General features: G+C 38.6%; 1 protein-coding gene across 3 annotated transcripts in view; it reads right to left on the minus strand.

Annotated features, from left to right (window-relative positions):
• RNF214 (ring finger protein 214) overlaps window positions 1–26342 on the minus strand; it is a 46141-nt gene that overhangs the window by 695 nt on the left and 19104 nt on the right. For all 3 annotated transcript variants that reach the window (XM_025465391.3, XM_025465390.3, XM_025465389.3), the window contains exons 7-14: window positions 4079–4175; window positions 3806–3894; window positions 2752–2842; window positions 2456–2554; window positions 1845–2221; window positions 1579–1711; window positions 1262–1366; window positions 837–932 (exon numbers count right to left, since the gene is read on the minus strand). In XM_025465391.3, the coding sequence (XP_025321176.1) occupies window positions 837–932; window positions 1262–1366; window positions 1579–1711; window positions 1845–2221; window positions 2456–2554; window positions 2752–2842; window positions 3806–3894; window positions 4079–4175 (1087 nt within the window). The remainder of the gene's footprint in view (window positions 1–836; window positions 933–1261; window positions 1367–1578; window positions 1712–1844; window positions 2222–2455; window positions 2555–2751; window positions 2843–3805; window positions 3895–4078; window positions 4176–26342) is intronic.

The raw sequence follows: 26342 nt of genomic DNA on the forward strand, positions 1-26342 counted from the left end.
CCACTGAGTTCACTAGGTCTGAGGAATGAATGTATACTAAGTCAGAAGGGCTCTCACCATGGGGTCCAGATGGGCTATTTCATCAGCTCTTACCCCCAAATGAATCTTCAGAGCAGGAGAACCTGTTCTTTTTACAGGGAACATTAACAATCACCTAAAAATGGTGTGAAGCTGCTTTGTGTTGGATACCTATGGTGGCCTTCCCCTTCTCATGATCCGTTTAGGCTGAGATCCGCTCCCATCTCCAAATACCCAACTACTCTCAAATCTTATTCAGGATTTTCCTTTACTAAGACTTTAGACGTAAATTCAATTTCTACCTCTTGGAAAATGAAAATGAACAAAACAAAATAATAAAGAAGGAATCATCCCTGCTGCTGAGAGACTTAACCCTGTCTGGTAAAATAGCCGGGGACAGGACTAACCTGTCAGTTTTTGAAAATAATCTCTAATAGGCAGACATCCAAGCTATTCTGTTAATGGATTTACTAACCTCATATTCAGGTTCCCTATTCCATTCTTCTCATCTAAGCAAAGTCTCCTGACAATGCTATATTTGAAACAATGGTTAAATATGTCTGTCTTACTGGCAGTGTTCCAAGAAAGTGACCTACCAGTGCTCTAGGATGAACTGCTTATCCAGTCCCTTAAAGGGAAGGGGGTAAAAGGAAGCTGGGAGATCTTAGCTGCTGGGATTCCGAATTCTGCTGATTGTTTCAGCCACAGTTTTCTGAAAACCTCATGTTGAGATAGTCATGATGAGTGTCAACACAGCAACACATTTGAGAAAAACCCAGAGAAGAAAGAGTGGAAGGGAAGAAGTATGCAGCACCTACCTCCTTGTGCAGCACATGGGTACATGCCATGGGATGCAGCTCACTGGGCTGGACAAGCTTCTGGCACATCAGACACAGCTTACAGGTGGCCGGAGCCTGCAGGACAGAGGGATGGCCAAAGAGTAAGGAACCTCTGGGTCTCTTGGCCTCTTATGTCCATGATTCCATTTACTATTTCCGTGTAGCAAAAAAGATTTTACAGCAGAAGAAAGAAATGTTCAAATACATTTATTCTTGAAGTACTTGCATTTTCTCAGTTGGAGCTGCAAACAAGTCAGCTGAGGAAAGGGTGGTTTTTTCCCCGCATTCCACCTATAAACCTGTTTCTTCCCCCATTACCACCACACCTACCCCCACCCCTCCGACACACACACAGCCCACCCCCACTTCTCCACATCTCAGTTTTCAAAGGAAAAGAGACTTACATGGGAAGACCTTCCAGGATATGACACTTGAGCAGAAGGCAGGAACATTGGGGTACTGATTTGGGTCAGTGGAGCAGGGAACAGGGCTCGGATCCGACCAAGTGGCTGTGGGCAGAAACATTGTCAAGAGTAAGGAAAGAGAGTCTGTGTGACAGAGCAGGTTAAAAAAAAAGAATAATTTCTTTCCCAGGCCAACAAAGAAGAGAGCAGGCTAGATGTCCCTGGCCACAGTGCTGTTCGCCACCTGCAATTCTGCTATCTGCCCTTTCCCCAGCAGCTCAGCAGGTCTCAGTTCTCCCCCAGGTAGCCCTTCTCACCTGAGTACTGGCTGCCACCCGCTCGTGTTCAGCCAGTCGGGCAGCTACCAACTGGATCAGTTCCTCCATGGTCAGGCCTGCCATGGTGGTCCGTGCTGTCTTGATTTGCTGAAGAATGTTAGTCATCTGGGCCCTAAGAAACCACATGTTAAGGGAGAGAGATTCTATGCTGTACTTGAGGAAAATCTCCAAGAAATCTCCCCTATTTTGACCTACAAACATTTCTCTGACACATTTTTTTTTAATTAGTCCTGAAAGATACTTACTTATTGCATTGTGGGAAGCGAGTCAGTAGCTTCTCCAGGATCTTCTCCAGTTTGTCTACTGGTTGGGGCCGGGGAGTCTCAGTAGAAGCCTTAACACCACCCAAGCCTGGGGGAGGTGGGATGGAGGCAGCAGGGGGCATGTGTGGACCGTGGGGGCCAACGAGGGAACCCAAGCCGGGGCTGTTTCTCCCATGGGAGCCAGGAAGGGGCGGGGAAGGCTGGCTGGGCTGGGAAAGGGCAGGGTTTAGGATTGGGAAAGACAAGGAGCGGGGATCTGCGCTGGGCATAACCATGGGCACTGTGACCTGCCCAATGGAGAAGGGCATCCGAGGAGGCAGAGAGGGATTCGGCTGAAACACTTGAAGCATGAAGTCTGTCTGTAGGGCGGCAGAGGTGGAGGACAAAAGAGGAAGAAAATAAAAGTTTGGGAATCTGGGGCAGAAACCAGTGAGCAATTCTTATGCCAATTAATTCCAATAATAATAATTACCAATAATAAGGTTATAATAATATCAGTAATAAAACTAATCTCTTCATAAAAGGAACAAGTAGAAGATTCTGGCTGTGTGACCAGCACAGAAAGGTACACTCCCCCATGCCAGTCCTCTCACCTCTGATGGAGGGGGAGGCAAAGTGGGAGTAGGGATTTGAGGAAGGCTGCTCAGCTTGGCTCCGTTCCTCACCAACTGGATGTGATTGTTAAATTGGTCCTAGAAAAGAGAGAAAGGAACGAATTATCCTTTCTGCTGAGCTGAGTAAAACTTTCAAGAAAGAGAGCACCATTGAGGACCGAGAGAGCAAAGGCAGGGGTGGAGCTGGGTGAGGATGTGCAAGGTCCCTCCCGGTCAACAGAAAGTTTAAGCACAGGTTAAATGCCGACTCAAAGACCACCCAAGACAACACTTACCCGAACATTCTTTTTCATCATCCGAACTCCATTCAGCCTTGTCTCCCACTCCTGTTTGGAACGAACTGTCTCTAGTGTTGGGGGGGTTGACCTTTCAAGAAACCAACAGGAATTCACAGGATTACAAAAAGGTCAGCTTCTGAGTCTTCAAAATGTTAGATAGTGGCTGGCCAGCAAGCCCAGTGACAAGAGGCCGGACTGGGTGCAGGAGGACAGGGTTCATGTGCTTCACTCTAACTCCGGCTTTTTTTTTTTAAGGTTTGTTTTATTTATTTATTTATTTATTTATTTAATTTTTTTTTTTTAATTTATTTATTCATGATAGTCACACGGAGAGAGAGAGAGAGGCAGAGACACAGGCAGAGGGAGAAGCAGGCTCCATGCACCGGGAGCCTGACGTGGGATTCGATCCCGGGTCTCCAGGATCGCACCCTGGGCCAAAGGCAGGCGCCAAACCGCTGCGCCACCCAGGGATCCCGGTTTTATTTATTTATTCATGAGAGACACAGAAAGAAGCAGAGACATAGGCAGAGGGAGAAGCAGGCTCCCCATGGGGAGCCAGTGTGGGACTCGATCCCGGAACCCCGGGATCACGAACTGAGCCAAAGGCAGATGCTCAACCACTGAGCCACCCAGGTGCCCCTAAATCCGGCATCTTTTAAGCCAATTATTAGAGAAAGAGGACTGACCACAGAGCAAAGGTTTTTGTCTACCTAGAAATGCCATAGGGGTCCTCTAGATTCCATGGCAAAAAGAAGAGAAATGCCTCTAGGAGAAACAAATCTCCAAACATATTTGTTATGCTTTGACACCCTAAGAGAGGCTTTTATCCAGTTGGAACCAATGCAATAAAAAATACAAAACTGTAAAACACGGGAAGAGAAGTCACTAAACAACGGCTACTGCACAGACAGAGGTGGCCCCGAAATTCCTGTGAAGATAGAATAAGTGCCAGACTAGCTGGCCTTGGGTTTCAAAAAACCAAACCAAACAAAACCACAGAAAAAAACAAAACTGCAGGACTATTGAAGCTCTAGAATAAGAAGGCACTTACTTGAGGTAAGTAAGGTGTAGTTCTGCCTCTTTTTCTGCTTCTTCTAGTTTCAATACCAGCAACTCTTTCCGACTCTCTAGTGATAAGATCTAAGGAAACCATACACACATTGTATTAATATTATATATATGAAGCTCCCCCTAGCTAGTTAAGACAAATGCGTAGTGGCTGTATGGTATAATACTCGTGTGGCTTAGCGGTTTAATACTATCCCGAAAGATGATACTCTCTGGAAGCCCCAAATCAAGGCTGTCCACACAGAGCTCTTCTCACCTCTGCCTTCCAGGCCCGTTCTGTCTCTTCCATAATGTTCCGATTTATTTCGCCATCCTGATTCTTGAGTCTATCCAGTTCCATTTCCCACACTTCTCTGTAAGGTCAGAAACCAAGAACAAGGATGAGGAGAAAAAGACAAGATCGCTAAAGGACAGCAAGGCTTTAAAGTAAAACATGAAACTGATCTGGCAGGTATGTTACAGGAAGTCTGATTCTAAGTAATATAGATCTAGACGAAGCACGTTTAAAGTGGTCTGTAACTGCATAAAAGCCTTATACTAGAAAGTAAAAATGTTCACATCTCCACTTGCTAAAATAAGGTTGCCCAGAGCAGGAAAAAGTGTACTTAGGACAAAAACCCCTTGAAGGCAGAATGTTCTATGTTCAGGAAGGGCTTGATAGCATTTCTTTTATTTCCCCATCTGTCTTTTAGTATGGGTATGAAGAATGCAGGAGCAAAAACAGAGATCCGCTTAATACTCAGGTCTAATGCAGCAGGCTCTGAGTCACTACCCAGTACATAGACACTGGCTTACTGATTTTCATGTTTTCTCAGCCATAGTAAACATTTTTCAGAAGAAAAAAATGCTCTCTTCACACCTCACAAAAAAGGCTTCACCTTTCCATCAGTGTCCTTCCTCCCTTCTCACCTCCCAGCCCCACCCCTACAATGTAACATACATTCAGGGTCAGGGTGACCAACCCCCTGGCGAGCCTGTTCCCAAGGGTTCTGCAGAATGGGGGAGAGTCAAGCACCCTACTCAGGGCTAGAGGAACAGAGCCAGTAGGAGGAGCTCCTTACATGGCATTGGACTGTACTTGAGTTTTATGGGTAGAAAGCAAAGGATTACCTAGATCAGTGGAAAGAATATGGGAATGTTGAAATGTTTTCATTGTGTTTTAAAAAGTTGAAAAGAAGAAAAGGTTGGGAAGAGTTACATCTTAAGAAAAATGTTCCCACTTTTCTTCAGCAAAATAAACTACTTTAGTCCTCTTCTGTTTTTCAGTAGCCTTACATATATGAAAGGGAGCAATCCACTTAGTAAGCATCTGAGGTGCCTTCTTACATCTGACCCAGTCCTTCATATATTCCTGCTCCTTCTTTCATAGATAAAGTAACACACACGTTCATTCACTGATTCATTACCATTAGTCTGCCCCTCTACTGACAAGGTCTATTCATATACTAGAAATGACCAGGAATGCCTGGGTGGCTCAATTGGTTAAGCGTCTGCCTTCAGCTCAGGTATGATCTCAGGGTCCTGGAATCGGGCACTGCATCACACTCCCAGCTCAGCAGGAGGCCTGCTTCGCCCTCACCTTCTGCCCCTGCTCCTGCTTGTGTGCTCTCTGTCAAATAAATAAAGTCTTAAAAAAAAAAAAAAACAGGTGGGGATTTTCTTCCTTAATCTTACGTGTTGTCCTTTCCAAACTAACCTCCTCCCCAAAGAATTCTCTAATAATTCTTTTGATCAAGTTTATAAGTAACTGTGTTTTCCTGCTACACCACATATTCCTCAAGTTAAAAGCCACATGAGGAATCAGATTTCTCTTACCATAAGAATATGTGATATGTGTCATGGAGTCAATCAGTGATCCATTTAGCATACTAGTTACTCCTTGGCAATGAGCTAATTGTAGAAAAACATGACAGCTGCCTTCTGTGATTGACGTTATTCTTGAAGATTATAGCTGGTCACTGAGTATCTCTAATTTTAATTAAAAACATTTGTCAGGGGCAGCCCGGGTGGCTCAGCGGTTTAGTCCCGCCTTCAGTCCAGGGCGTGATCCTGGAGACCCGGGATCGAGTCCCACATCGGGCTCCCTGCATGGAGCCTGCTTCTCCCTCTGCCTGTGTCTCTGCCTCTCTCTCTGTGTACTTCATGAATAAATAAATAAAATATTTTTAAAAATTGTCAACTATAGATATACGTTTCTGTAAGAAAAATCCTCTACCATGCCCATGGGGCCATTCCACATATTCACACACAAAACTCTCCTTTGGGCATTGGCCACATCTATCTCAGGATCCAACATAAAGAACTACTAGCAACCACAACAAAAATAAAGAATTCTTAAACTATCAAAAATAAATGCTCAGCCTTATCATATGTTAACTAGTATGGAAGCTATGCATCAGACCTGCAACCCACTCTAGAAAACATAATCAGTCCCCTAGGGTGGATTATCAGAAAAAAATCCTTGGTAGAAGAGAAACCAGTGAGTCTATTTAAACATTTTAAAGGCCTGCTCTAATTTCTTTCAAGTCCCAGACTTCTGTTACTTGGATAACATGGCTAGTTTAGGGCACTAACAGCTCAAATTAAGTAAATCCTGGCAGACTGTAGAAGTCTGACTTGTAATTCCCAAGTTTTGCATACTTTTCAAAACAAATTTTGTTTTTTGAACATGTAAATCATATAAATTATAAAAAGTTTAGATAATACAAAACAGAAAGAGTCTCGTATAGAGGTTCCAACTCTTCAACTTTATGGCTGTATGACCCTAGACAAATTATTAATCATTCTAGGATTCTTCATCTGAAAAATGAGTAATATCTATATTATGTGACTGATGGGAGAATTTACTGAGAAAACACACAAAAATTTAATACAATACCTAGTACAAGGGAAGGATCCAACAAATGTTATCTTTAAGGTATTTTTTTAAATTTAATTTCTCACCATTGGAATACAAAGAATCATTACTATACTTCTTTCCAGTCTTTTAAAATAAATGTTTGTAGGGGTACCTGGATGGCTCAGTCTTAAGTTTAAGCATTCGCCTTCAGCTCAAGTCATGATCCCAGGGTCCTGGGATTGAGCCCCAAGGTGGGCTCCTTGCTCAGTGGGGCACCTGCTTCTCCTTTTCCCTCTGCCCCCAGCTCATGTTCTCTTTCTCTCTCACTCTTTGTCTCAAATAAATAAAATCCTAATAAATAAACAAGTATTTGTACATCGATGTATGTATATGTCACATATAAATCCATTATGTGAAAAAAAAATCCATTATGTGCTTTCAAACAGAAACTGCTCTTTCTCTTACTTTTCCAACTAAACATAGTTTTCCATAGCATTAAGTATTCTTCAAAAATTTGATTTTTAAATAACCACCCATTGTACATATATACCATTATCTATTTGGATATTAAGTTATTTTCAATTTGACAATTATAACTAATATTATAATATGCATCTGTAAATGTGTATTAACACAGGTTAATGATAAAAGTAATGTATCTAAATTTAAGAGGAAACTACTCACATGGCCTCTGGAGCCAAACTAAGTTCTGAGTTCAAATCCAGACCCTATTACTATCTATGTGACCTCTGGCAAATTACTTCTCCTTTCTGTGCCACAATTTCCTAACATAAAAGGAGGATAACAACAGAGTCTACCTTTCAGAAAGCTGTTATGCATATTAAATGAGTTAATGTATATATATATATATAATGTATATAAAACACACAGAACAGTCTCTGGCACATAAGAAGAACTTAATAAATGTTAGTCCTCTCAGTAGAACATCTTTCTTCAGCGAGAATGAAACATATGTATACAAATTTTCCACCACAAAGTTTGGTGGAATTCAGATGATTTTAATGGACAGAAGTTGACAGTAAGTACTTTGTGAAACACTCATCAGAGATAGAACTAAAAATTAAGATGTTGGGGCCTCGGCCCAAATACCATCCTTTCAGAACATATTATACTCTAAGCAAGGCAAAAGGAAACAAAGCAGAAACTGTTGAATAAGTTACTATACAGGGGTAGAGGTTATAAAATCCTTTATTCTGAAACTAATACTAATACAAACCTATATAGAATGCATGAGATTGAACATATGCAGAAAACTTTACCCCCAAGGTTGATCTGCAAATTTGTTTATGAAGCTGGAATTCTCCCTTGATTCAATTTAATTCAATGACATCTACTGAGCATGACATGCTAGGCATAAAGATGTCCAGTTCCTGCCCCAAGAAACTCACCATCTGTTAGTCTGCCAGGTAAACAAAGGGAACGAGGAAACTCTGGGCAGAACAGACAGCATGGGCAAAGGCCAAAGAGTAAGAGAGCACTCAGCTGAGGAAGGTCCAGAAAGTTGCAGACAGTGGACACACGAGTCTAACGCTTGGTGGTTTAATTTTGGCTGGAGATACAGACAAGTGTCGCAACCATTAAGACAATAGTGGAAGCCCTAAGCATGGAAGAAATAATCTAGAACAGCAGTCTGCAACACAGAGTCTACAGTCTCCAAAACTCTTTGAGGACCTGGGTTATGAAGCAAAAACTAATTTCATACTGACATTCAAATTACTTGCCTTTGTCACTCCCCTCCACTCACGATCTACCATGGATTTTCCTGAGGCTACACGACATGTGATAGTATTGTCACTGATGGCTAATGGAATATATGCTTCTGTATTCTCATGTTTTCTAGCATGTTCTAAAGCAGTAGCTTTAAGGCATAATTTAAGCTCTCAATTTGTTTCCTTCTCAGTACCACTGTTGTACTTTTCCTAGCTATCTTCTGTTATATTTGCTATTATTGTCTAATAAATAAGCACCGTAAAATTTCCAAATTCTCCAGCATCTTTGTGGAAACAAGTACTTTCTGTTATTTTGCTTTTGCAAGAATTTTTTATTTTAGAAAATTTTCTCTATTTTTAAGTTAAATCTAAAATGTATGGGATCCCTGGGTGGCGCAGCGGTTTGGCGCCTGCCTTTGGCCCAGGGCGCGATCCTGGAGACCCGGGATCGAACCCCACATCGGGCTCCTGGTGCATGGAGCCTGCTTCTCCCTCTGCCTGTGTATCTGCCTCTCTCTCTCTCTCTCTCTCTCTGTGTGACTATCATAAATAAATAAAAATTAAAAAAATTTTTTTTAAATAAAATAAAATAAAATAAAATGTATTACTTTAGAGGTGCCTGGGTGGCTCAGTCGGTTGAGCGTCTGTCTGCCTTCGGCTCAGGTCAGGATTCCAGGGTCCTAGGATAGAGCCCCATGTCAGGCTCCCTGCTGAGTAGGGAGTCTCCTTCTCCCTCTCTCCTTGCTAATGCTCTATCTCTCCGTCTCTCAAATAAATATTTTTTTAAAAATGTATTACTTTAGAATTTAACATGTTTTTCTGAAATAAAAGAAAATTTATTTGTATTTTACTCTTACATTGAAAAATGAATCATTGGCTCAAAAAAGGGAGATTAGAAGACTTACTTTCTCAACCCATAGCTGCAATGTATACATCTACAAGATCCTAAAAAAAGATGCAGTGGCCTACAGTTTTCTGACTCATGGGAAGAAAGAATCTACTCCAAAGAAACTAGGCAAAATTATATTAAGAAACCAAAGTATAACAAAAGCCATCTTTCCCTTAACTTTATAGATGTTCATAATTTACTTTACTGTATCTTAAGCCACAGAACATTTTCTAATTATATTGTGCCAGTTTAGTTATAGTGACATTTTGAGATCATTCAGAATTTAAAGAAAAAGGAACTATTTTAAATGCAGATGTGATGAAGTCTTTAAAATTGATAAAAATCATTAAAGCCTTTCAAACCAGAAATGAAAAAGCCACTGAAGCATCTTACCCGGGGAAATTACTGTACTGCATTAACTGCAGAAGCACAACCTTGTCCAGCTGACATTGCTACATGCCTGCTGGATGAAAAGTCAGTAAAATATATCATGGCAATGTCACTTTTTAATGATACAGTAACTCATCAAATTAAAGATTTTGCTACAAATTTGAAGATTTAGTTAAGATCTCATCTGCAGAATTATAATTTTACTTTACAAACAAACAAATCTGCATCTGCAGTTAGACTTGCTATTTTGTTTTTTTCATCTAGTACTGGCATCAACTAGGCATCAGAGATAATGTTGTCTGTCAATTCCCGGCAACAAACACAAATGATGCTGCCATGATCTAAGTTGAATGACCTTTTATTGTCATAGTTTAAGCTTTACTTAAGGTATCATGATGAAGCTATATAAAATAATAATTTGATACATTTAAAAAATATTCTGTTTGATAAAACACTACATGCCAAAGTATATGGTTGTCTCGTGGAAAAGCATTTGTAAGACCATTTGAGTTGAACTAGCCTCTTTTTTCATGCAACACCATTTTTACTTAAAAGAACAACTGAGAGAGAAGCTATAATTATTTGAACTTGAGTCTCATTTGGCAGACACGTCCTTGAAAATGAATGAAGTACTCTTGCTATTATAAAGAAAACAACTGACAGTATTTATCACCAACAACCAATTCTGAGTTTTCAGGCAAAAATTAGAATTCTGGAACATCTGTAACAGCCACTGGGAGCTTGAAGGATCTCCTCTACTCAAAGACTGTTCTGATGAGATCAAGTGATATAAACAAGTAAGATTCCTTAAATGCTATACAATAAAACAAGTCAACACTTAGAAGGTCTGAGTAACTCTAAAGGCATATTTTCCAAATTATTAAAGCATTGTGTTACCAAATCCACTGTGAAACCCACTTGGAACTGCAGAGTTGGCATAAAGATGATTCTAAGCTGAAGACATCTGAGGTTCAACAGATGCAGAAAAAGCCTTCTGGGAGCTTCCCTTATCTGCCCCAAAAGCAGCAACTTCTGGGAAATAAGGATGTCATAAATTCCTCTTCAGAGCAGATCTACTCCCAGGAGAGAGAATGTGAATAAAAACTACCCTAAATCCCTTCTCCAGGGAGTTTTCTGGTCCTGAAGGAGACAGAAAAACCACTCTTACCTGTATAGACAAATATTATCACAAACTTTTAATCTGTTTGTTTTCCTGAAAAGCCATTTATCTTTCCAAAAGGTCCCGTAAGTGCCCTTTCTCTGCACCCTCCTCTGAAGTCATTTGTTTTCCCATAAGTGCCTTTCTCCTTGTTCCCCTTCACCTGTTAAGATGGCAGATAATCCCCAAATTCCAGCTATCCTTCTGAGTCACTTAACCTCACCCAGTCACATTATAGGGGCCAGGACAGCTGTGGAATTGTCTTAGGAATGCAAGTTTCCAAAAACACCCATGTAGTTAAAGCTGGGAAGAAAGCAGATACAAATAGAATCAAATTTATTTTTTTATATTCATTAATAAATGCTGTTAAAAATAAAAAATAAAAAATAAATAAAAATAAATGCTGTTGTGCCTGGAAATGATCGATCACATAACATGTCAGGGGGTTGTTTTGTTTTGCTCTTTGTCATCTATTGTGTTATTCCTATTTCCAAAACGTTATTAAATAAATATCATTTTTATTTTTTAAAAAGCCCCAAATTCCAACCACCCTTTTGAGTTACTCATCATTGAACTCTCCCCCATGTATACAAGTCATACATGTAAACTGTTTCCTTACTCCTGTTAATCTCTCTTTTGTCAGTTTGACTGCAGGCCTCAGACATTAAACCCAACAGGGTAGAGGGAAAAGTTTGTCCTCCCCAACACAACACAGTTAAAAGTTCCATTCAAAGTGTATTTAAGCCAACAGATTCAACTAACCTTTAAGAAACTATCACCAGTCCAATTTTGGGGTTATTATCAAAAAAGAATATCCACAATTATCTAAAAAAGTCCATTAAGGGGAGCCTGGGTAGCTCAGTTGGTTAAGTGTCTGACTTTGGTTCAGGTCATGATCTTGGGGTCCAGGGATCAAGCCCCACATTGGATTCCCAGCTAAGCAGGGAGTCTCCCTCTCCCTCAGTCCTTCTCCCCGCTCATGTGCAATCTCTCTCTCAAATAAATAAAATCTTTTAAAAATTGTTTAAAAAATATTTAAAAGCTATTAAAATACTCCTCACTTTTTCAACTACCTATCTGTTATGAACAGATTTTCTTCACATACTTCAATCAAAACAACATACTGCAATGGATTATATGTATAAGTAGTTAGGAGAATTAAGCTTCTTCACTAAAAAGAAACAAAAAGGTAAACAATGTCATTCTTCTAATTGAATTGATTTTTGCTCTGGGCTGGGCGAATATTTCTTGGGACACAAAAATGCATGAGCCACAAAAGAAAAAACTGGTAAACTGGAAAACTGGACTTCACCAAAACCTGAAGTTTTGCATTTCGAAAGACACTGTTACAAAACACAAAAGCAAGTCCCAGACTGGGAGAAAATACCTGCAAAACACATATCTGATCAAAGGACTTGTATCAAGAACACTCAAAAGAAAACAACATTCTTTTTGTAAACAAGATATTTCACCAGGAAAGAATAACAAATGAGAGATAAGGACACGAAAAGATGCACAATGTCAATACTCATTAAGGAAATGCAAACTAAAACAACAATGAGGTACTATTAAACGCTTCTTAAAATGCCTAAAACTATGAAGACTTATAAAACCAAGTATTGGTGATGATACGGAGTAACTAGGCGGTTTATACACTTGCTGGTAGGAATGCAAAATAGTAATGAACCTTGGAAAAGAGTTTGGCAGTTCCTTGTAAGGTTAAGTAATTCCTTATAATGGCCCAACAATTCCACTCCTAAGCATTTACCCAAGAGAAAAGAAAACATGTACATAGAAACACGTGAGCAGCTTATCATAGACCAAAAAAAAAAAAAGGAAAAACAACCCAATTGTCCATCAACTGGTTAATACATAAATGAGTTTGGTATAGTTTTATAATGTGATCTACTCAGCAATAAAAAGGAATAAACTACTGATACATTCAACAACATACATGAATCACAAAAGCTTTATCTTAGAGCAAGAAGCAGACACAAAAGGCCATATATATTGTATGATTATTTTTATGTGAAGTTCTAGAAAATACAAAACTATAGTGTGAGAAAGTAGATCAGTGGTTGTCAGTGGCTCAGGATAGAGGAGGCAATGGATTCCAAAGAATCATGAAGGAACTTTTTGGGGTAGTGGAAATATTTTTATATCATGATTCTTGAGGGGGGTTCCATGACTGTCTACATCACTTAAAATGGGTGAATTTTATCATATATAAAATATACTTCCATAAATTGCAGTTAAAAAGAAAAGAATTTGCAGCCACTACCACCTATTCCCCTTCCTATAGTCACCGTTTCTGTATCTCAGACATCTCATTGTCATTACACCTCCTCTCTCTGTGAGAGTCAACAAATATTGTCAATCCTACCTCAGAATATAGGCCCGCCTTCAGTTCCTTTGCCAATTAAATCAGGCCTTCATTTTTTTTTTTTTTTTTGATGAAACTCTGTCTTCCTGACACCAGTTTATCTGTACATTAGCCCATCTAACCTAATGTAGCCGGAATTATCCTACAAATTAAATCTGAAGAGGTTCCACTTCTAGTAAGGATAGAGTTGCTCCTAACAGACCAACATCTTATAGGCCAAAAACTCTAAATTTTAAACAAAATGTTAAAAAGCACCTATCTGAAGGCATTAGAAAGCAAACAAGAACCAGGCATAAACTGGAGAAGTTTTGACAACTGGAAGAAGTGAGTATCACTGTTGTTTCCTGTTTTTTACAGTTATTTGTCTAAGGGCAAACCCTGGCCAGCTCTGTGCTGATGGCTAAAACCACAGATGGAAACCCTGCAGCCTTCCCAGCTCAAGAACTAAAGGGCAAATTGGGAACTACCATAATAACTAGAAAATGAGTAGGAAATCCTAAAAAGAAGAGTCACAGATGAGGAGCCCCACATTCTAAATATAAACCTCCCCAAATCTCTGGATGATCCCTGAACCACACATAAACAGAAAAGATTCTAAGCAATCCAGTTACAGCTAAACAAACTTAAAAGAGACCACAGCTGCTGGCCATAAAACAAGGCTATGATGTTTAAGCCCAATACAATAAAATTTTTTTTAAGATTTTATTTTATTTATTCATGAGAGACAGACAGAGAGAGGCAGAGACACAGGCAGAGGGAGAAGCAGGCTCTATGCTCGGAGCCCGATGTGGGACTCAATCCCGGGACTTGCCATGAGCTGAAGGCAGACACTTAGCCACTGAGTCACCCAGGTACCCCCGACAAATATATTTTTAAAAAATCAAGATAATAAGCTTTTGCACAGCAAAGGATACAGTCAACAAAACTAAAAGACAACCTACAGAATGGGAGAAGATATTTGCAAATGACCTATCAGATAAAGGGCTAGTTTCCAAGATCTATAAAGAACTTACTAAACTCAATACCAAAGAAACAAACAATCCAATCATGAAATGGGCAAAAGACATGAAGAGAAATCTCACAGAGGAAGACACAGACATGGCCAACATGCATATGAGAAAATGCTCTGCATCACTTGCCATCAGGGAAATACAAATCAAAACCACAATGAGATACCACCTCACACCAGTGAGAATGGGGAAAATTAACAAGGCAGGAAACCACAAATGTTGGAGAGGATGCGGAGAAAAGGGAACCCTCTTACACTGTTGGTGGGAATGTGAACTGGTACAGCCACTCTGGAAAACTGTATGGAGGTTCCTCAAAGAGTTAAAAATAGACCTGCCCTACGACCCAGCAATTGCACTGCTGGGGATTTACCCCAAAGATACAGATGCAATGAAACGCCGGGACACCTGCACCCCGATGTTTATAGCAGCAATGGCCACAATAGCCAAACTGTGGAAGGAGCCTCGGTGTCCATCGAAAGATGAGTGGATAAAGAAGATGTGGTTTATGTATACAATGGAATATTCCTCAGCCATTAGAAATGACAAATACCCACTATTTGCTTCAACGTGGATGGAACTGGAGGGTATTATGCTGAGTGAAGTAAGTCAATCGGAGAAGGACAAACATTATATGTTCTCATTCATTTGGGGAATATAAATAATAGTGAAAGGGAATATAAGGGAAGGGAGAAGAAATGTGTGGGAAATATCAGAAAGGGAGACAGAACATAAAGACTCCTAACTCTGGGAAACGAACTAGGGGTGGTAGAAGGGGAGGCGGGTGGGGGGTGGGAGTGAATGGGTGATGGGTGCTGGGGGTTATTCTGTATGTTGGTAAATTGAACACCAATAAAAAATAAATTAAAAAAAAATAATAATAAATAAAAATAAAAATAAAAAATCAAGATTTTTTTGAGAAATAGAACAAAATCCAGAGTCTCTACAAGGTACTATTTACGATAGTCAGCATTCAACCATAAATCACCAAAATACAAAGAAACAGGAAACATGACCCAATGTCGAGAGCAGCGTTTGGCAAACTATGCTTGTGGGTCAAATTTAGGCTGCCACGTATTTTTGTAAGTAAAGATTTTTGGGGAACACAGTTATGCTCATTTTACGTATAGTTCATGGCCGCTTTCATGCTATAACAAGAGTTGAGTAGTTGTGAAAGAGACTATATAGTTTGCAAAGCCTGAACATTTACTAATATGGCAATCAACTTCTTCCCTCTACCCTGAGCCACTGACAATCATTGATCTGCTTTCTCTCACTATAGGTCTGTCTATCCTAGAACTTCATGTAAATAGACAATGTGTAGCTTTTATGCTGGTTTCTTATTTAGGATAATTCTCCTGATTCCAATGCCTGGTCAATAAAAAAAAAGAAACTCAATGAACAAGAACTTCAAGGTCACCAAGATGCTGGAATTAGCAGGCAAAGATTTTAAAGTATCTAATTTACACAAAGGACATAAAAAATATGTTCTCAAGGAGTGCAAAAATAGGAATTTTCAGCAGGGAAACTATAAAAAAGAAACAAATTCAAGTGACAGATCTGAAAAATACAATACTAGAAATATGAAATTCATTGCATGACAAATATGAAATTTGTTGCAGGGGCTTAACAACAGAGCAGAAATGATACAAGAGGGAATAACTGAACTTGAAGACACATCAATAGAAGTTACCTAGTATGAGGAATAGTGTGAAAAAGATAGTAAAGAAATGAACAGAACCTCCATGAGCTACAGAACAATATCAATGGGTCTAACATATGCAAAAGCAGAGTCCCAGAAAGAAAGAAAGGAATAAGACAAAAAATTATGTACAAATTGTCAGAAAATTTCACAAAATTTGAGGAAAGAAATTTTATAGAGATTATAAAGCTCAGAGATTAAAAAGCTATGGAGATTAAAAAGCTCAGAGAATCCCAAATAGAAAAAATAAGAATATCACACCTGGGCAGATCAAAGTCACACTGCTGAAAAACTAAAGATAAAAAATCTTGGGGACACCTGGGTGGCTCAGCTGTTAAGCATCTGCCTTTGGCTCAGGGCATGATCCTGGAGTCCTGGGATCCAGTCCCACATTAGGCTCCCTGCATGGAGGCTGCTTCTCCCTCTGCCTATGTCTCTGCGTTTCTCTCTTGTGTCTCTAATGAATAAATAAATAAAATCTTAAAAAAAGAAAATCTTGCAAGAAGCTATAGGAAAAAATGACACAATACATAGGTGAAAATAACAATATGAATAGTCACTAACTTCTCACTAGGAAGAACAGGAGCCAGTTTATATTAGAACAACTGTACAGAGATATTCACACAATGGACTACAACTCTGCATTAAAAAGGAATGAATGCCTATATCTATTAAAAAATCAATAATTAATAACCTTCCAAAATAAAAAGCACCAGGCTCAGAGGATTCACTGGTAAATACTACCAAACATTAAAGAAAAAACTGGATCAGGGCACCTGGCTGGTTCAGTTGGTGGAGCATGTGACTCTTGATTTCAGGGTTATGAGTTTGAGCCTCACATTGGGATTGGAGATTACTTAAAAAAAAAAAAAAAAAACAACCCAGGGGCACTTAGGTGGCTCAGCTGGTTAAGCGTCTTCACTCAGGTCATGATCCCAGGGTCCTGGGATCAAGCCCTGTGTTGGGCTCCCTACACTGTGGGGAGCCTGCTTTTTTCCTCTCCCTCTGCCTGCTACTCCCCTGGCTTGTGATCTCTGTCAAATAAATAAATAAATCTTAAAAAAAAAAAAACAACAACAACTAAAAAACTAAAAAACAGGAAAAAAATATATACTAATTCTCTACAATCTCCTTCAAAAGAAAGAAGCAGACTATTTCCTAGCTCATTCTATCAGGCCAACATGATCCTAATACCAAAACCAGACAAAGACATAAGAAGAAGAGAAAACCACACACCAATATCTCTCATGAACATAAGATGCAAAAATCCACAACAAAATATTAGCAAATCAAATCTAAAAAAATATAAAAAGAATTTAAATCATGACCAAGTGGAATTTATCTTAGGGATGCAAGCTAGTTCAATATTCAAATATCAATTAATATAATCCGACACATCAGAACACTAAAAAAGAAAAATCACAGATTCTATAAAAAAAAAAAAAGCATTTGACAAAATCCAACATTCATGATAAAAACTTTCAGTAAACTAGAAATAGCGGGGAATCTTCTCAACTTGATAAAGACTATCTGCAAAAAGCTGACAGCTAATATACTTAATGGTGAGAAACCTGAAGCTTTCCCATTAAGACCAGGTATAAAACAAAATGTCCATCTCACCACTCATCAATATCATACTGGAAGAATACAATAAGGTAAGAAAAGGATATTAAAAAAAAAAGAAAGAAAAGGATATTAAAGGCATATAGGTTGGAAAACAAAAATATCTTTGCAGATGGCATGATTATCTATATTCCTTGAACAAATAAGAGATTAAAGTAAGGTTGAAGGATACAAGATTAATATAAAAAAGTCAATTGCATTTCTCTATACTATCAATGAGCAACTAGAATTTTACATTAAAGACAGAATATCATTTACATTAGCACCTCCTCAAAATGAAATACTTAGGAATTTTTTAAATGTCTAAGATTTATATGAGGTAAACTATAAAACTGATGAATAAAATAAAAAAAGAACTAAATAAATGGAGAGATATTCCATGTTCAGGGATAGGAAAACTCAGTATTATCAAGATGTCCATTCTTCTCAACTTGATCTAGAAATTCAATGCAATCCCAATCCAAATCTCAGCAAGTTATTTTATGGATGTCAACAAAGTGACTCTAAAGTTTATATGGAAGGCAAAAGAACTAGATTAACCATCACAACACTAAAAGAAAAGAACCAGATTGGAGGACTGATGATACCAGATTTTAAGACTTTCTATAGTGATACCTGGGTGGCTCAGCGGTTGAGCATCTGCCTTTGGCCCAGGGCGTGATCCCAGGATGCTGGAATCGAGTCCCACATCGGGCTCCTTGTGGGGAGCCTGCTTCTCCATCTGCCTCTGTCTCTGCCTCTCTCTCTGTCTCTCATGAATAAATAAATAAAATCTTAAAAAAAAAAAGATTTTCTATAAAGCTATAGTAATCAAATACAACGTGATAATGGCAAAAGAACAGACAAATAGATCAATAAAGAGCCTATTGCAGACCCTCATGAATATAACCAACTAATCCTTGACAAAGGAGTGAAGGGATAAAATGAAGCAAAAAGTTTCTTCAACAGGGCAGCCCCGGTGGCGCAGCAGTTTAGCGCCGCCTGCAGCCCAGGGCATGATCCTGGAGACCCTGGATTGAGTCCCACGTCGGGCTCTCTGCATGGAACCTGCTTCTCCCTCTGCCTGTGTCTCTGCCTCTCTCTCTCTCTCTGTCTCTATGAATAATTCAATAAAATCTTAAAAATAAATAAATAAACGTTTCTTCAACAAATGGTGCTAAAAGAATTGGACAACCACATGCAAAAGAAAAATCAATCTAAAAACAGACCTTACACTTTTAACAAAAAGTAACTCAAAAAACCTAGTTAAACCTAGGTATGGTGATTCCTTCTTAGATACAAACCAAAGACACAATTCATGAAAGAGATCACTGACAAAGTAGACTTTGTTAGGTTAAGAACTTCTGGGGGCACCTGGGTGGTGCAGCGAGTTGAGCATTGAACTCTTGGTTTTGGTTTTACACATGCTCTATCTCTCTCAAATAAATAAATCTTTTTAAAAATTGAGAACTGCTGTTCTTCAAAAGATAATATCAAAAGAATTAGAAGACAAACCACAGACTGGGAATTTATGATAGATACATCTAATAAAAGACTGTTCAATACACAAAGAACCCTTAAAACTCAACAATAAGAAAATAAACAACCTGATTAAAACATGGGCCAATGTCCTTAACAGACACCTCACCAAAGAAAATATACAGATGGCAAATAAACATATGAAAAAATGCTCCATACCAGTTGTCATCAGAAAAATGCAAATTAAAAGAGCAATGAGATACCACTACACATCTATTAGAATGGCCAAAACTGACACCACCAAATGCTGACAAGAATGTGAGCAACAATAACCCTCATACCTGCTGGTGGGAATGCAAAATGGTGTGGCCACTTTAGAATGCAGTTTGTTGGTATCTTATAAAACTAATCCTACTCTTATCCAGCAACTACACTCCTTGGTATTTACTAAAGGAGTTGAGGGGCAGCCCGGGGGGCTCTGGCCCAGCCTAGAGACCTGGGATCGAGTCTCATGTCGGGCTCCCTGCATGGAGCCTGCTTCTCCCTCTGCCTGTGTCTCTGCCTCTCTCTCTCTGTCTCTCATGAATAGATAAATAAAATCTTAAAAAAAAAGGGGGGGGGGGATCCCTGGCTGGCCCAGCAGTTGAGCGCCTGCCTTTGGCCCAGGGCGTGATCCTGGAGTCCCGGGATGGAGTCCCACATCGGGCTCCCAGCATGGAGCCTGCTTCTCCCTCCTCCTCTGTCTCTGCTCTCTCTCTCTATGTCTATCATAAATAAGTAAATCTTAAAAAAAAAAAAAAGGAGTTGAAAACTTAGGTCTATATAAAAACTACACATGGATGTTTACAGCAGCATGTTTATGTTTATTCATAACTGCCAAAACCTAAAAGCAATCAAGATGTCCACTGGTAGATGAATGGCTAAAAAAAAAAATCTGTGGTATATCCTGACAATGGAATATTGTTCAGGAGTAAAAATAAATGAGCTATCAAGCCATGAAAAGATATGGAGGAATCTCAAATGCATATTACTAAGTGAAAGAAGCCAATTTTAGATAACTACATACTGTGTGATTCCAATTATACAACATTCTGGAAAAAGCAAAACTATGGAGACAGTAACAAGATCAGTGGTGGTTGGTAGGGGAAGGCTCTGAGGGGGACGTAAATAGGTAGAACACAGGGGATTTCTAGGGTAGTGAAAAAAATCTCTGTATCATATTATAATGATGGATATATGTTATACATTTGTCCAAACCCACAGAATGTGTAACACCAAGAGTGAACCCTAAGGTAAACTGTGGACTATGGATAGGTTCACCCTTGGTAAAAAATGTCCCATTTTGGGGGACATTCTGGTGAGTTATGTTGATAATGGGAGGCTATGCATGTGGGGGGGATGGGGCATATGGGAAATCTCTGTACCTCCCTTTTAATTTTGTTGTAAACCTAAAACTGCTCTAAGAAAATAAATATCTTAAAAAAAAGAAAAAGAATAAACTATTGATATATTTCATATCCATGACAACATCCAGGATGATTCCTTAAAATATATTGAGTGAAAGAAGCTAGACATAAATTTCTAGAAACAGTAAATGTAATCTACAGTGACAAAGTGTTTACTCGGGAACTGGGGGGAAGGCCAGAGATTGAGAAGGAACATGGAAAAAAAAAAAAAAAAAAGACTAGGAACATGGAACACTTTAGGGTAAAGGGTATGTGCTATACCTTCATTGTGTTAGTGTTTACATGCATATTTAGTTTGTAAAACTTTATCTATATGCAACTTAAAATAAGTGCCTTTTGTTGATATATATATTATATCTAAAAATTTTTGATTGTTTAAAAATCTAAGGGGGGATCCCTGGATGGCGCAGCGGTTTGGCGCCTGCCTTTGGCCCAGGGCGCGATCCTGGAGACCCGGGATCGAATCCCACGTCGGGCTCCCGGTGCATGGAGCCTGCTTCTCCCTCTGCCTGTGTCTCTGCCTCTCTCTCTCTCACTGTGTGCCTATCATAAATAAATTAAAAAAAAAAATTTATTTAAAAAAAAAAAAAATCTGGGATCCCTGGGTGGCGCAGCGGTTTAGCGCCTGCCTTTGGCCCAGGGCGCGATCCTGGAGGCCCGGGATCGAATCCCACGTCGGGCTCCCGGTGCATGGAGCCTGCTTCTCCCTCTGCCTGTGTCTCTGCCTCTCTCTCTCTCTCTCTGTGACTAGCATAAATAAATAAAAATTTAAAAAAAATAAAAATAAAAAAATAAAAATAAAAATAAAAATAAAAAAAAAATCTAAGGGATAATAATTCTAAGTTTTCTACAATTAAGGCTCTGGAAAAATATCTTACCCCCCCAAAATTACAAGTCTTTCTAATACAAAATAAGCAGCAGGCATGTAATTATTCTTTATAACAAATGTTGCCAGTACGTTAATGTAACAGATGTGTATTTGGGGAAGGAAAGGCCAAATTAAAATAAAATTCTAAAAAAGAAAAATTCAAGAATATTCAATTTACATAGTAAAAGAGTACACCTAATGTAACCATATCAATAATTACATTAAATATAAACTGATTAAAGTCTGTAATTAAAAGGCAGCTTGTCAGAACAGATCAAAAAGAAAGGTCCAATTATATGCTCTCTTTATGAAACATAAAAATGTAGATAGGTTGAAGATGAACAATGGAAAAATATACTCCATATAAAAAAATATGCATAAGAAGATTGCAGTATCTATATTAATATCACATAAAGTAAACCTTAACATAAAGAACATGACAAAGATAAAGAGAGACATTTCATAATGATAAAATGGCCAATTCATCAAGAATATATAATGATCATAAATGTACATGTATCTAACATACAGCTTCAAAATATAACAAAAATTGGGCAGCCCTGGTGGCTCAGCAGTTTAGCCCTGCCTTCAACCCAGGGCTTGATCCTGGAGACCCACGATCGAACCCCACACCAGGCTCCCTCTGCCTGTGTCTCTGCCTCTGTCTCTCTCCCTGTGTCTCTCATGAATAAATAAATAAAATCTTTAAAAACAAAACAAAAATTCATAGAATTAAAAGGAAAAAGAAAAAGGTCCATAATCAGAGATTTTTAACATCAGCCCAACAACCGATATAACCACACTTTTAAAAATAAAAAAAGAATAATATTCCTCAATAACTATAGATACAACTATCCCTAAAAAATAATAGCAAGTCAAATCTAGCAATAAATGAAAACAATAACATATCTTGTCCAAGAAGGTTTATCCCAAGAATGGACAACTGGCTTAACATTTGAAAATAAATCAATGTAATTCACCATATTAACAGAATAAAGGAGAAAAACTATTTGCTAATTTTAATAGGTGCAGAAAAACTATTTGACAAAACTAAAAACCTTAAGAAGTGTCAGAAACAGAAGAGAACTTCCCCAATTTGATAGAGGGCATGTACAAAGAAGCTATAGCTATCAATACACTTACTGGTAAAATACTAAACATTTCCCCCTAGGAGCAGAAACAAGGTATGTCTACTCTACCACTTCTATTCAACAGTGTACTGGAGGTCCTAACCAGTGCAATAATGTTTACAAGAGAAAAGGCTTAAGATTTGAAAGGAAGAAATAAAACTGTATATTCACAGAAGTTGTAATTGTTTATGTAGAAAATCTTAAGGAATCTACAAAACAACTAAGACACAAACATGTAAACTTAGCAAAGTAGGAGGTACAAGGTTAATACACAAAATAAATTGTATTTTTATATACTAGCAAGAAATGGTTGGAAATATTTATTTTTATTTTTATTTATTTATTCATGAGAGACACAGACAGAGAGTCAGAGACACAGACAGAGGGAGAAGCAGGCTCCACGCAGGGAGCCCGATGTGGGACTCGATCCCAGGACTCCAGGATCACGCCCTGGGCCAAAGGCAGGCGCCAAACCACTGAGCCACCCAGGGATCCCCTGGAAATTTTTTTGAAAATTTAATTCTACTTAAATAGTGTCAAAGAACATAAAATATTTAGGAATAAATTTCTTTAGAGGGCTCAATACTATTAAGATGTCAATTTCTCCAAATTGATCTACAGATTCAAAGGAACCATGCCTCACCAGTTTCAGTTTTGTTTTTGTAGACACTGGGAAGTTGTTTCTCAAATATATGTGGTAGTACAAAGGACCTAAAAGTAGTGCAAAATCCAAAGCAACCTTGGAAAAAAAAAAAGCAGACCTTATATTCTCTGACCATGACTTACTATAAAGCCATAATAATCACAACAGCATGATGTGGCATAGATAGACAAATATATCGAAGCAAGAGGATAGTATTCAGAAATAGATCTACTATTTATACAAATGACTCATACTGTCATTTGGTTTTTGGCAAAGATGTCAAACAATCCAATTGGGGAAAGGAAAGTCTCTTCAACACATAGTGCTGGAACTGCATAGGCACATGAACCTCAAAAAAAATGAACCTCAACTCCTAATTCTCTCCATGCACAAAAATTACCTTGAGACGGACCACAAAAATTACCCTGAGACGGACCATAACGATGAAAGTTAAAATGATATGTTTCCATAAGACAACGGAGGAGAACATCTTTGCTACTTCAGGGTAGGCAAAGGTTTCTTAGGACAAAGAATGTAATAACTATAAAAGAAAACTTAATAAATTAGCCTTAAAAATAAAACTTCTGTTTATCAAAAGATACAATTAAAAATGAATAGCTAATTCAGAGAGTGGAAGGACATTTTCACAAAATATATAACTGACAAAGGGCTTTATATTTGCAATATGCAATGAATTTTTAGAATCACCCCAAAAAAGGGGGAGGGGGCAAAAATCTAAGAGGATACTTCACAAAAACAGACACATGCATGGCCAATAAGCACAAAGAAAAAGTGATCAGCAGCATTAATAATGAGGGAAATGCCAAAATAAAACCACAATGAAATACAACCATTTAAATGACAAGGATATGAAACCACCAGAATTCTCATACCTTGTAGGCAGAGTGTTAAAAAGGTATATCCACTTGGGAAATATATCTCTCAGTTTCATATAAAACTAAACATATACCCACCCTACAACCTGGTGATTCTACTCCTAGAAATTTACGCAAGAGAAATAAAAGTATATGCTCACACAAAGACATACTTGACTGTTAACAGCAGCTTTATTCATAACAGTCAAAATCTGGAAACCATTATATGCCCCTCAAAGGACAATGGGTAAACTACAGTAGATTAACAAAAGGAATACTATTTGATAATAAAGAGACATGAGTGAATGTAGAAATATTAGGCTAAATGCAAGAAGTCCTAAAAAAAGAGTATATACTGTATGATTTCATTTATGTGACACTCTAGAACATGCAAAATCAATTTATGATGAGAAAAATCAGTACAGTGGTTGCCTTTGAAAGATGGGACAAGAAAAGACTGGGAAAGTGTACAGGGACACCATCTGGTTTAATGGTAGTACTCTCTGTATGTTAATGGGGTTTGAATTAGACAAGCACACACAATGGTCAAAACTCATGGAAGAGTACACGTAAGATTTATGTATTTAACTGCATATACATTTTATTACCAAAAAAGGAAACATGAATGATATATAACTCTAAATAATGATACGCATGTTTATGGATTTACAGGTGAAGTTACTGATGACTGCAACTTACTCTGACACGCATCAAAAAGAAAAAAAAGATGGACTGACTAACGGATAGTGGACTGACGAGCGGATAGGGGGGTGGAAAGATACTGCTAAAATAAATGTAGCAGAATGTTAATTGTTAAATCTAGGGCATGAGTGTTAATGTATAATACTTCCAGCTTCTCCTACTGTTCAAAATTTTTCATAATAAAATACTGGAGGAAAAGTAAATCCAGTAATTTAATTCCTCTGCCTACAAATGCCTGTTGGTTACACTCGGTAATTATCAATGGCCTTTACTCAGACCTGGTTCTCAGGTCCTTCCCTGCAGTTTCCGACACTGTTACACACTCTCCCCTTTGAAGCCCCATACTACTATTCTAAGCTGTTTCCTTTTCCTCTATCTTTCCTTTCTCTTTGTACTCCCAAACTGTTGATGTGCCTCAAACGTTCAGAACTGAGCCCTGCTTCGAACTTTTTCCCACAGAAAACCCACTTCCAGTGTTGTAACTATCACTTCTACACAGTCAACTCCAAATCAAGACAGAGTATCTCTTCTCATCAAGTGTCCCAAATCCAATGGCCGACTGAGGATTTTTACTTACATGTCTCAAGTCATCAAATTGCTTACTTTTATCCTCAGAACTTTGAGAATTTCATTTCCCACTCATTGTCCAGGTAGCATATAGTTACCCAGGGTCAATACAGAAGTTAGTGTTGACACCTCCCCCAGTCTTAATCTCTAAAAATAATCGAGCATCAATTCCTCCAGAATCCATTATTTCCTTTTCATTCTACCATCACTCATCTTATAATGATCCTTAGAAACTCTTATTGGCAGAATTTCTAGGATTCCCCATATCTAAAAGATAACACATATTGAGCAGAAAAAGGTAAGTGACATGTATTACTTGCTGCGGTAGCAGATTTCCAGATACGGACCCCTCCCAATGAGCCAGGCCTGCTGGTGCTCACGTTCTTTGCAGCTTCCTCCACCACTAAATCTGAGCTGGCCCTGTGACTCATTTTAACCAAAAGAATGCCACAGAAATAGCACTGTGCCAGTTCCAAGTCTGTGCCTTAGGAAAGCCTAGAAACTTCCACTTTTGTACTCTTGGGAGCTCTGAGCCAAGTAAGAAATCTGGTCCATCTGCTGGAAAGACCACCTGGAGAGAGAAAAGCCCTGAGACAACATAGAAAGAGTGTGTGAGAAAAGGCCTAGACCCCTCAGTGTCCCAGCTGGGCCCAGCCTTCAAGGTGTCCCAGCCAAGGTGCCAGAAATATGAATGATGCCATCTTGGACGTTCCCATCCCAGCTGCCATCTGACCACAGCTACAGGAATAACTAAAGGAGACTAGCAGGACTGTCCATCAGAGATGTAACCGAAAGAAGTATGAGAAATAATACGCTGTTTTAAGATACTAAGTTTTATGATGGCTTTTTTTACACAGCAATAGATCATCAAAACATGTACCCTGAAGAAACCAATTATATGATGGGGGACTCGTTCAAGTAAATAAAGACCATCAGAGGTATGTGTTGATGGGTAAACTCAGCATGCTAGTGAGTACAGAGGAGGGTCATCTAAATTAAATGGTCACGATGTGTGAAGGGGAGAAGGGGAGGCTTTCTAGAGCAGATATCACAGTTTGGGTTTTAAGTGAGTTCATTAGTAGTTCATGG

Source organism: Canis lupus, chromosome 5 (genome assembly GCF_003254725.2).
Source record: "Canis lupus dingo isolate Sandy chromosome 5, ASM325472v2, whole genome shotgun sequence".
In the NCBI taxonomy this organism is placed as follows: domain Eukaryota; kingdom Metazoa; phylum Chordata; class Mammalia; order Carnivora; family Canidae; genus Canis; species Canis lupus.